Source organism: Onychostoma macrolepis, chromosome 13, assembly GCF_012432095.1.
Source record: "Onychostoma macrolepis isolate SWU-2019 chromosome 13, ASM1243209v1, whole genome shotgun sequence".
Classification (NCBI taxonomy): Eukaryota; Metazoa; Chordata; class Actinopteri; order Cypriniformes; family Cyprinidae; genus Onychostoma; species Onychostoma macrolepis.
Genome location: NC_081167.1, coordinates 25,371,690 through 25,384,299, shown reverse-complemented (window position 1 = coordinate 25,384,299; position 12,610 = coordinate 25,371,690). Strand labels below are relative to the sequence as shown.

The 12,610-nt window shown below is 34.2% G+C and overlaps 1 protein-coding gene across 5 annotated transcripts in view; it reads right to left on the bottom strand.

Annotated features, from left to right (window-relative positions):
• Positions 1 to 12,610, bottom strand: part of prkg1a (protein kinase cGMP-dependent 1a) — an 86,401-nt gene that overhangs the window by 12,102 nt on the left and 61,689 nt on the right. For 4 of the 5 annotated variants that reach the window (XM_058795636.1, XM_058795637.1, XM_058795635.1 and 1 more), the window contains 4 exons: positions 10,739 to 10,802; positions 6,489 to 6,566; positions 6,304 to 6,398; positions 1,377 to 1,442 (listed from right to left, as the gene is read on the bottom strand). In XM_058795636.1, coding sequence (XP_058651619.1) covers positions 1,377 to 1,442; positions 6,304 to 6,398; positions 6,489 to 6,566; positions 10,739 to 10,802 — 303 coding nt within the window. Of the gene's footprint in view, positions 1 to 1,376; positions 1,443 to 2,025; positions 3,737 to 6,303; positions 6,399 to 6,488; positions 6,567 to 10,738; positions 10,803 to 12,610 lie in introns of those variants that run through there. The other variant, XM_058795638.1, reaches the window with a different exon arrangement.

The window sequence follows — 12,610 nt, the reverse complement described above, 5'->3', positions numbered from 1 at the left end:
GCTTGAAGTCCAGTGTGAAGTTTCCACAGTCAGTGATGATTTGGGCTGCCATGTCATCTGCTGGTGTTGGTCCACTGTGTTTTCTGATGTCCACAGTCAACGCAGCCATCTACCAGGAAATTTTAGAGCACTTCATGCTTCCTTCTGTTGACAAGCTTTATGGAGAGGCTGATTTCATTTTCCAGCAGGACTTGGCACCTGCCCACACTGCCAAAGGTACCAAAAGCTGGTTTAATGACCATAGTGTTACTGTGTTTGATTGGCCAGCAAACTCGCCTGACCTGAACCCCATAGAGAATCTATGGGGTATTGTCAAGAGGAAGATGAGAGACACCAGACCCAACAATGCAGATGAGCTGAAGGCCACTATCAGAGCAACCTGGGCTCTCATAACACCTGAGCAGTGCCACAGACTGATCGACTCCATGCCACGCCGCATTGCTGCAGTAATTCAGGCAAAAGGAGCCCCAACTAAGTATTGAGTGCTCTACATGCTCATACTTTTCATTTTCATACTTTTCAGTTGGCCAAGATTTCTAAAAATCCTTTCTTTGTATTGGTCTTAAGTAATATTCTAATATTTTGAGATACTGATTTTTGACTTTCATGAGCTGTAAGATTGGTTTTTTAAGCTTTGTAATCATCAAAATTAAAAGAAATAAACATTTGAAATATATCAGTCTGTGTGTAATGAATGAATATAATATACAAGTTTCACTTTTTGAATGGAATTAGTGAAATAAATCAACTTTTTGATGATATTCTAATTATATGACCAGCACCTGTATATAATCTGCCTTAAAACTGAGGACAATTCCATTAGAGACACGTCTAACATGAGAACATATCAGCACAAAATCTATCCCTCAAATGACTCTTAATTATTATTTCATGTATCTTTCTTAATTTAGAAAGTCAGTACTAATGTATAGTGAAACTTTTATATCTAAATGAAATACGTCAGACTGAAATGTACCATTATCAGCTTTCGCACAGATGGCTGATGGTTTGAGTCTCAATCAGACAGGAAAGAGAATTTTCCCCGCCGGAGGGCACATATGCGCTTCTCTCTCTCTGTCTGTCTCACTCTTTCCAGCTTATTGACACACGTGACGCTTTAGTTATTTAGGTTGAGTTTGATTTATTGAGTTCTATAAGACAGCAGATAAGCACTTCAAACCCACAGATTCTGCGTTCCACACACACACACACACACACGCACAAATAGAAAGACCAGTGTAAAATCCATAGATGTTCAATGAACTGGAAAACCTGGACTGAAGTACTTCTGCTGGAATGTCAATGACACTTGTGATGTTTTAAGCAGCGTATATAAAAGAAACTCTTGCCACAGGATAAACGTGACATATACTCACTCTCTGTCAATCACAAGGCAGGTGACAGACTCTGCTGCGATGACATTAGCTGTTCTGATATCCTCCCTGTTCAAAAAACACAGACAAGGTACAGAGAAAAATCAGAGAGTTAGAATGTTCTGATACATTCAAAATACACACGGATATATGCATAAACAGATATATGACAATTAATCATTTACATATTATCAATTAAAATAATTACAACGATATAATAAATGTAAATATATTAGCTTAAATATTAAAATACAATCATATATTTGAATTATTTTGAATATTTCATTAAAATTCTAATACTATTAAAATCCTTTTAATTATAGATAAACATATGTTAATATTAATTCAAATATTAAGGTTTATAAAATCTTAAATATGATCCTAAATATTATTACAAATGTATAATAATATTAAAATCATACAAGAATATTAAAATGTATATTTATAATAATAAAACAACACACATAATTAAAAATGAAAAAAAAATATTTATACACACACACACATCAATTTATAATCAATTATGTATGCACAATTTATATTAGTTCACAAAATTAAAATGAATTTTGACTTAAAATCATGAGTCAAATAAGTTACTAAAATATCACAATTTAGCAGTTTCAACTCTGATCAAAGAATTAAGTCAGCGTGCCTTAGAGTTTGCTGATTGTCGTCTTCCTCGCTGTCGCCCCAGTCGCAGTCATTAGAGTCTGAATCCCACTCTGACCTCATGATGCTTTGCGTTTTCACTTACCGTCTGACCTGAGCACTGCTATACGCGCGCATATACTACTACAGTACACTACACTTCTATTTACACTCAAACAATCACTATGTGACATCTGTCCCATCATTAGCAGTTCTGTCCGGAGGGACAGCTCTCACACACGACTCTCTGAAAGCAAAAAGGGCTGGACACTAAACAGTAAATGAACACCCAAACACACATGCACGCGCAGCGTCTGCTCCTGTGTCCAACTACAAATACTGCCGAACACCACACACACACACACACACCGGATCACACTTGTACTTGCAGAGGTGAGAATTCTTCACAACACATCGGCTCTAAAGCAGTCACAGCACAAATACACAATAACGCTACTGCAAAGGTCACAGCTGCTGCGCAATATTACTGAACACAGAGAGACAGAGGAGAGGAGGAAAATCTGTCATCATTTACTCACTTTCAATGACATTCTAAACCCACATAAATTTCATTCTTCCTTGAAACACAAAAGATATTTTTTGCAGAATGCTAAAATAGTTTTTTTTTTTCTCCTTAAGACAGCTACACAAAAGGACAAAAATTACCTTTATATATGGAATAACTGAAGAGTGCTTTTTCTTGTTATGGAGCCAAACTCTCCTGATCCTTATTTATGTTCAATGTGTGATTTTTTTTTTGTATTTTATGATAGTGATAAATTTGTCAGTTGTTTTAAAATTTAGTCTTAGTCCTGTGTAAAATGTCCGTTTTAGTCTTTGACATGTTTATTCAACCAGTGCTGTTTTTGTTTGACTAAAGGTCTGGGAATTTTAGTCTAAGAAAACTATTAGTCATGCTGCACAATAGTTAAACAGATAATCACAATTATTTTGCACAGTTATTATCGTAATTACCTCATCTGAGAAATTTGATCAGAATTATTGTTATCACTTTCACCTATAAGCACAAATAACTCTTATACACTTATTTTACCTCATCTAGTTTCCTAAAATATCATATAAATTAACAATCTCCACATTATGAAAACTTGTAAAGCTCAAAAGCTTCTCTCAAAAGCAAAAACATTTAAATTCTTCATATTAAATCCATCGATTCTAAATTATATTTATGTTTTTCAATTAAAACAACAAAAAAGACTTTGTGTTGCAGCACAGAGATAGCATAAATGCATTTATTCAGCAACTACAGTACAATCACAAACAATATATAATTGAGATCAATGTTAGGAATTATTACAGTTTATCACTGAGAAGGTTTTGATGGCAGATTTTTTCTTGACTGGCAACCCCGATATGAAAACTTTATGAAAGTCTATGTATTTTTCTCTTTTTATTTAAGAAAATATAGATATTTAGGATATAAAGAGTTTTTAAATTTTAAACTACATTTTTAGACTTTTTTCATCATGGTATTGCATCCTGATGTCTTAGTCATGGAAAAAAGGTTGTCAACTAATCTTTTTCGCCACAGTTTTTATGAAAGGTCATATGGGTTTGGAATGTCGTGAGAGTATAAATAATGACTGATAATTTTTTCATTTTTGGGTGAACTATCCCAGGTGTGTGGGTCAGTGTGCTGTAAGTGGGACACGCTCACCTGCTTGAGGAAAGACAGCATGAAAAACCGACACCATCAGCACTGCCAAATGTGTCTGTGAACCAATCAGGTGTCAAATGATTCAGAATGCACATAGACACACGCATGAATTTAATCCCAGGATCAAGAGATTCTTTTATCAAGTTCTGGACACTGTTAATGATCTCCGTAAAGCGTGAGCCAACCGCACAAGGTTTCTGCCGTACACAAGGGCACAGCGTGAGCTCTTACAGGACAGCATTTAATTGATCTCTGAGGAATCGGACTGACCGCGTACAATGTTCTGGCCTATATTTCACCTCCGATCACAACCTCGCAGCTCGCATCAGAAGTCTGCCGAGCAGGACACCTGATACACAACAGAGCATATCAACATGCTCTCAGGATCACTGTTTCCTAGTAACACAACCAAACGCAGGATTATAATCAGGGTAAACAGTCCCCTTAAACCAGACACCACTACAGAAAAAGAATAGAATAGAACAGAATAAAGCACACTTGAATAGAACAAAACGGAATAGAATAGAGCACGATGAACATGAAGTCAATAGAATAGAAATGAATAGAATTAAAGGGACTGTTCACCCAAAAATGATCATGTTCATTGCTTGTCCATATAATGGGAGTGACAAGCGACCAGCTTCAAACTTTTACTGTACCACAGAATGATCCCACATGACTTGTGTTATGAGGGCATGTGATAAGGTTTGGTGAAAAACAAATTATTATTTAGCGAAAATCCTGACTTTGGTTGTTGGTCTGCTGTGAATGACTGCGTGCGTTCAGACCGTGTTACAGCAGCAGTTCAGAAGCACACAAATCAAATCTATCAAAACACTGCACTAAACACAATGCCTAGAAAGTTTACACAAGTATACATTGTACTTTCTTCTTTGAGGTGAATATCTCTTGACAGATGTAAATTCAAGAACCCGCTTCGGACAAAACAGATATTTACCTCAAATAAAGTATATGCATAATTCTTTAGGAGCCCTGTTTCATATTATGTTTCATTAATCTTAATTTCTCCAAATGGTGCACTTGCATGCAGACCAATTTTCTGTAACACTTTATTTTAAGGTTCTCACTATTAACTAATGGCTTATTAGCATGCATATTACTAGCATACTGGCCATTTATTAATACTTATAAAGCACATATTAATGTCTTGTTCTGCATGACCATATTTTAGATCACTTAATCCACCCCATACCTAAACTTAACAACTACCTTACTAACTATTAATAATCAGCAAATTAGAAGTTTATTGAGGGAAAACGCCTAGTTAATAGTGAATATGTGTTCACTATTCTAAAGTAAATTCTAAATTTTCTTTAAATTTTGGTTAGTTTTCCTATCGTATGCCTTCAGAACACTTGCAAAATAAGTCACTAGGGATCACTCTATGATACTATTGCCTTTTTTTGTTCATATTTTGTATGGACGTGCACAAAAAAATACTTAAAAAATTCTTAGAATAGAATAGAACAGAACAGAACAGAACAGAACAGAACAGAACAGAACAGAACAGAATAGAATAGAATAGAATAGAATAGAAACTCCAAGAATGCATAAGAATAACTGATGATGTCTGGTTTATATTTGTACACTCTTTCCTCAAGTACTTAAGGGACTTAAAACTGGAACCATGGTCAAAGTCATTTTAACATGTTCCTGTATTGTCGGTTACTCTAATGCAGGGGTGTCAAACTCAGTTCCTGGAGGGCCGCAGCCCACAGCCCCGCAGAGTTTAGTTCCAACCCTGCTCCAACACACATACCAGCCTTAATGACTTGATTAGCTGAATCAGGTGTGCTTAATTAGGGTTGCATCTAAACTGTGCAGGGCTGTGGCCCTCCAGGAACTGTGTTTGACACCCCTGCTCTAATGCATGTGAAACTGGTCATAGTCAGAGTTTTTGCCAAAAAAAAGCAAAGATTTTGTTTAATATAACCCCTGAATAAACCTGTTTTTACTCAGTCATAAGAGAGAGTGTGCAAACAGTGCTTTTAAAGATTGTGTGAATGTAATGTCATGCGTTTTCAATGCAAGCGCAACCAATCTAAACAGTTTATGATTCCAAGACTTCTTATAATTCCAAGAGTGCTTTTATAAGCAGCCACAAGATGGCACCACATCCTTTAAAAACTTAATATCTCACAAAAACCTGCCCAAGGTCACTTTTCACCACATAATCAAAAGGCATTTTTTCATGTTTCATGTTATTATTGTAACACTTGTCCAAGACATTTTCAATGAGTAATTTTTAATCCCACAATGCATTAAGGTTTTTTCATAATTCTCAATAGTGATTGTAATAACAGTTCTAATCGCTGAAATGTATCAATATAAATATATTTTTTCTCATTAAAGTAACAAGAATGAGATTTTATGCATTAAATTATGTTTTTGAAGGAAAATGACACCAAGAAGCAAAAACTAGTCCTAAAGGTAGACTTTTTTTCTTTAAGCATATGTAAATCTTATAAAACCTTGACGGGTTATGTGAGATTCATCTATTGAGAAATGCCTCCAAATATCCTGTTTGAAGTTTACATTTTGTATTAACTTTGACTTTAACAGTAGTGTAGAGGACAATCTCACCCCTGTAGGGCTTTTTCCCCAAATGAGTCTCCTTTCCCCATAGAACGCAAATAGACGGGCTCCTGACCCGGACAGTCCTCTCGAGTCATCGTCACCTGGGTGAGGTGAGAACAAGAGGAAGAGATATTAGCATGGGATCATCTTCACAGCATCACTGCTTGCCCTTTGCACTGAAATAGACTTACCTTTCCTTTACTGATAATGAAGAATGTGTCTCCTCTTGCCCCTTGGCGAATGATATAGTCGCCATCCTCATAGTGGGTCTACAAGAGAGAGAAAATTGAGAATGTGAAGATGATATGGAAACAGATGATGGAGAAAAATACAGGTGACACTTTCTACGAAGAGGGTATGAATAAAGGATGTGCAGACACAAGACCCAGCAGATTTCTAAATGGAAAAGAGGCAGCACAACATCTCTCTGACCCTCAGTGTGCTATCTAAGACCTTGACCTCCAGACACATCAGTCTGAAATCAGATATGACCAGCATATAGGAAACCGAAGCCCACAAAGACTGACACAAGCAAACACTTTGTTCCAACATCATCCAGAGTCTGACCTCCAACAAAACACCCACATACATACCTGCAGTGACAGGAGACAAATTTTTCATGTATTATCCACAAAATGATCATAAATAAAAAAACTAAAATTATTGTTTTTTTTTTTAAATTAAAAACATAATTCAGAACAACAAATGCTACCATGATTTATATACTTAAAAGTGTAAATGTAATCTTTTTTTTTTTTTTTTTTTTACTTGCTTGTGAGACATAAGACCGCCAATATACATTTTTTAAACATGTTAAAATTAAAATACATTTTTGTTTGAATTTTTATTATTTGTGACAGATTTCTCAATGACAGATTTTTTTTTTTTTTTTTGCTAAACAATTCTTAATGGTCCTAAAATTACATGTTTCTTTGTTAATGTAAAATTATATTTCTTGTATTTTGATTTTTAATTAATAATATGAATAAAAGTAAAGGAATTATAACAAAAACCCTATATATCAATTGCTACATATGATGTCATTTTGTAGACGTGTTTTGGATATCCAATAAAAAATCTTTTGAATATCATAAACATCATATGTCCAAATAACATGCACATAACATTTGAGAAGAAAGTGTCCAAATAATGTCTTGATTTTGTTATTTTATCATTTAACAGCTTCTTTTTTTTTACACTTGAGTGTGCAAAAGTGTGTTTGTGTTGTCTTTATTTTAAATAAATGCAACTTGGATTGACGTGCATACATTTTAAGTGTAGATTAATTGTAAAAAGTACTGTTGTAGCTAGACTGTTTGAGATGAGTGAATACTCCCCAATTGAAAGCACTCAACTCAGTGTGAATATTCAGTAATGTTAAGATTCAGATATATCTGGACTCTAAATTCAGGCAGCTACACTGTGCATGTGCCATTAATGGAGGAGTTGCATCAAATATAAGTGACCACAAAGATGATGACGGAAGGAAAGATTCCATTTATGTGTCCAGACTTTCATTCCCCAGAGCCTCCAACATAATTACACATGCAAAATTAACATTTAAGTTCAAAAAGCTTCAGCAAATTTCAGTCTCTTTTAAGGTCAATTATTAGCTGAAGAGACTCCCTTCCACTCTCTGCAAATTCATAACATTTATTTAACAAATCACATCACATAAAAAAGGACTGGAATGAGAGTTTGACCCGAATTTAAATATTCACTGAGAAATCATGATTGACAGGCGAGTTATTTTAATGTTACAGAGCTCACAGTGGCATTAAACACTCTCATTATTTGATCATACTTCCTCACATTTGCTCTTCTGTTATTGTTTTGTTGTTAGTGAATATCACAGAATAACAACATTATTAACATTATTAGCCATTAAAATAATTTTTGGTACTCAAAATAAAGCTGAAATAAAATATTGGATAACTTGGAAAGAGTTATAAATTAGAAATGTTGCCTTGACAAATACAGTAACTGAAACAAGTTTAATTTGAAGTAGTAAAATTATAAAATATAAATGAATTGAAGTTAAATAGAAATATTAAAAAAACAAAACTAATGCAAATTTTAAAATGAAAATTAACAAAAATAGTAATACTACAATAGTATATAAATAATATTTCATTACATTATAGTAGATATAATGTACCAGAGACCAACATTATAATGTGAATGTCAGAAATGGAGCTGTATCCACTCAATCCACTTTGTTTACAGTGTTGTCAGTGTTTCATGGTCCCTGTCTAAACTGTACAAATCTGATGGTGTCTGTATTAGGCATATTAAACGTAAATGTAATTAATAATAAGAGCCGAACCAATTTCTGTGTTGTTGTGTTATTGTTACGAGGCTGTGAATCATGTTTTATCACAAAGGCGAGCCACAGCTACTGCAAGATTATCAACAAATCCACAAAGAATGGAAAACAACAACCTTTCACCCCTAAACACAGGGAGCTGTGGGTCTCCATCACTCACTCCCCGCTGATAATTGGTGTATGCTGACGAGGTGAAGAGAGGTGATGTGGACCTCTATGTCTGTGAATGATAGACTGACTGATGACTAAGATATTCACAATGTCTACGGCTCATCTTTTCATGCTATTCTTGGATAAAACATTGATTTTGCTCCTTTTATACTTTGTGCAAAGTGGACCGCATATGTTGACTGTTTGAGAACCGGTTATTCTACATCTTATTCAGGGCGACAGAGTATAAACTCTCTATGAACTCTATGATTCACTCCACTACAACTTATTAAACCATGTGCATTCACTACAAGACAAGAATGCCTAAAAATGCTCACAAATTATTGGAGATGTGAATGAGGAGCTTTTATAACCTGAGTTGTGAGTCTTTTTTGCTGATAAACAGTCCCTGATGGAATCTGCTGATTTTTTTTTCTTTTTTTTTTCTTCACATTTCCAGGCTTAAAAGTGAATAAATCAACATATTTCAGCAGAAATGCATTTACATTTTCTTGGAAGGTGTTTTCTTAAAGAGAATAATTTTTTTCAGTGTTAAAATACTTTATCCCTGTTGTGTGCAAAGACAACAATAAGTGGCCCTGAGGTGTTTTTTGTAAAACATTGCTCTGTTTGTTTGAGGAGTTTTTAGGGCGGGTTTGTCTCCAGTTTGTCTCAACTGATAGGTCGATGTTTGCCTAGTTAACGTGAGACAACTAGCCCCTGCTGATAGATGCCTAAATACACCCTTCTGCTGACCAAAAGACATCTTTCAACATTTAAAAGCAGCTTTGTATTTTGACAGAAAAAAAAAATTGCAAGTTGTTATTGTAAACTAAAACTATTACAAATAGGTTTTGGTAATTGAAATTTAAAAACTTGTTGGCTCGGGGGTTTTAAAATAGAGGAGGCACACTAATTGGTCTGGGGATCCCTGCCGATTAATATTATTAACGTATTTTCTTAACCATTTTAAAATGGCTTTTCAGTTGCTTTTAGTCAGAAAACATAAAGAAAAGGACTCATACAGCAACTGAATCACTTGAAGCAAACATCCATCCATCCATCCCCAGTCATGAACTGAAATGAATTGTGAATTTTATTAACATTAAATCGTCCTCCTCCTCCCATTTTCACCTCAAAATTTTGAGCCTCCCCCGACGAGCCGCCACTGTGAAAATTAGAAATGTTGCCTTGGCAGCTAACTGAAATCAGTTGAAGTCGAAGTACTAAAAAATAAATACGATGAAGTATTAAAATAAAAAAAAGTAATAAAAATAAAGCAAAAAATTAATAATAAACAACAAAAAGAAATAACAATTAAAAAATAATAAAAAAGATAAAATCACAAATTTACTAAAACTAAAACAAAAATGGACAATATAAAAATAAAAGCTAATTAAAATTTTAATTAATATTATAATAGTATACTATATAAATAATACTAAAATTACACTCGCAAGCAGCATAAAATATTTGTGAATATTGAATATTTTATTATATCATAGTAGATGTTTTACCAGTAACCAACTTTTAACCTTTCACTGCCTGCTGCATCCTTAATTGGGGCATTTCCAGGAATAAAACAGGAATTTTTTTTTTTTTTTAGCAAATTAACTTCCGAAGAAAGTATACTGACAGTGACTTTGCTAACATAAACAGACAAGAAACCAACAGTTGCTAAAAAAAAAAACCCAGGTTTCCAAAATATCATACTGCAGTAAATTTGTTAATTTGAATAAACATGATGAGAAGGTTTGTGAATCAAAGTTGATCCAAAGTGCCAAATCTTTAAATAAAACAGGATATCTTTTGATTCCTTTGATATTAGCTTATTTAACTAACAAAAATTAAGTAAATAAGCTATAAGCTAGAGTGGTTTGAATGCTGAGCGATCAGTGCACAAAGATATAAATGCTTAGATTTATTAACAGTTGTGTTTGCTTAAGGATCAGGAAGATCTCTAACCTCCTCAAGGACATCAGCCAGCTTGCTCAGTATTTCTTCTGGAAGACCCCGGAATGTCAGAACGCTGTTAATGAGAGACAACTTACATCATTAGATTGTTAAAATGAAACAACCGCATCTGTAAATGTGTGATGGATTAAATTCTTATCCAAAGAGTCTTTTGGTGTTTGTTAATGTTATGTAACTTCAGTATTAAATCCACAAGCATTTCATTATGATCCTCAGAAACATTCAACACTTTTTAATTTAACTTCCCACACTTTTAGTAATTAAGTGCTTATTCTCACTGTACACTGGGTGAATTTTTAGTTCAACCTGATATGGTTGAAACAGCTAGTCACCATCACACATTGAAATAAACCCAGAGCTGCTCTCTGCCACGGGACAACAATAATATCCCTCAATCACCATGATACAACATTTCTAAACATATCTGGTCATGTGTTGCGTAATGGAGGAAAAGGTTTGTGTCTGGCTAATCTGTATACGCTGAGCTAATTTGCCACAAAGCCAAGGCATTATCTGCATTACGTAATAAAAGCTGTAATGTATCTAAATCTAAATGAATCATGTTTAGGATGAGATGGCAGGAGAGGCTGACTGATCCGCTGTCCTGAGGGACCGTAAATTGTCCCTGATGAGATCTGGGCATCTTTGTCTGTTGCATTAGCAAACGCACACACGTTTAAAGGGACGGGCTGCGTCCATGTTTCACTGCCACGTGTCATGAGATGATCATACATCAATAACTGCTCCTGCATAAATATTTCACATGCCATAAAAAATTCAAGAGTCCATTAAAGTCTCCTGTTACAGTTTAGCATAAGACTGCTACAGAGAAATCTAAAGGTGTTATAGATACACACAGGCCAATCTGAGCTAATATTTGGTCTGAAAATGACATGATCTTATTTTCTTTTTTCTTTATCATTTAGCTTGACAAGGCTGCTGATGAACTTTTACCCCACAGTACCAGGCCTGTAACCATCATAGACATTGAGGGACACATCCACCCAATATTCAACAATTGTGATTAAGCCTTGCAAAGTACCAACAGATATTACATTTTACAAATATTTTTTATCAGGCTATTTTATGTATGTTATTTATGTCCTGTAATATAGATTGTTATAGTATTCACCCAGTAATTAATTCACAGATTGGTTTTTTTTTTTTAAATATCTTAATAACCCAAAACTTTTCTCTTTCAATTATGTTACATTTGTGCCAATCATGTTACATTTAAAATGTTAAGGGGTTGAAGGTTAGTACAAAAATGGATAATAACAGTTTTCACTGGCAAGTACCATCATTATTCTTGAACTCTGTACCAAGAACAAATTATGAGTAAAAAACCTGATCATATGATTTTGATTTAGAAACTTAGTGCTGTTTGAACCATGTGATCAAAAAAGTTGGGGTCATTCACGTACATATTATGTCAGAGAGATCAAACCATTATTTTAAAATGCCTGCTACTGAAAAAATGCAGGAAAAAAGAAAATGCATAAACCACAAAAAAAAAAAAAATTGAAAGTAAATATGAAATCTAAATATTGGTCTATAAACCAAATCAGTAAAATGCACAAGTTCAACTCAGTGTCTAATGCATTCACATGCACTCTGCTTTTGTTTGTTAACGGCTGTTAGTTCAAAGCATAATTGACAAAATTAGGTCTAATTATTCAAATAATAAATACATCAGCAGGGATGGGGTAATATCATTAACATTAGATGAAACCACATTAGATGATTCATTAAAAAACGATTGCATTACTATTCATTTTTCTCATGTTAATACATAAGACACAGAGACTAAAGAGAGAGAGAGAGATCATGAAAGGAGGAGAGGAAGGAGATCGGGAGCTATAG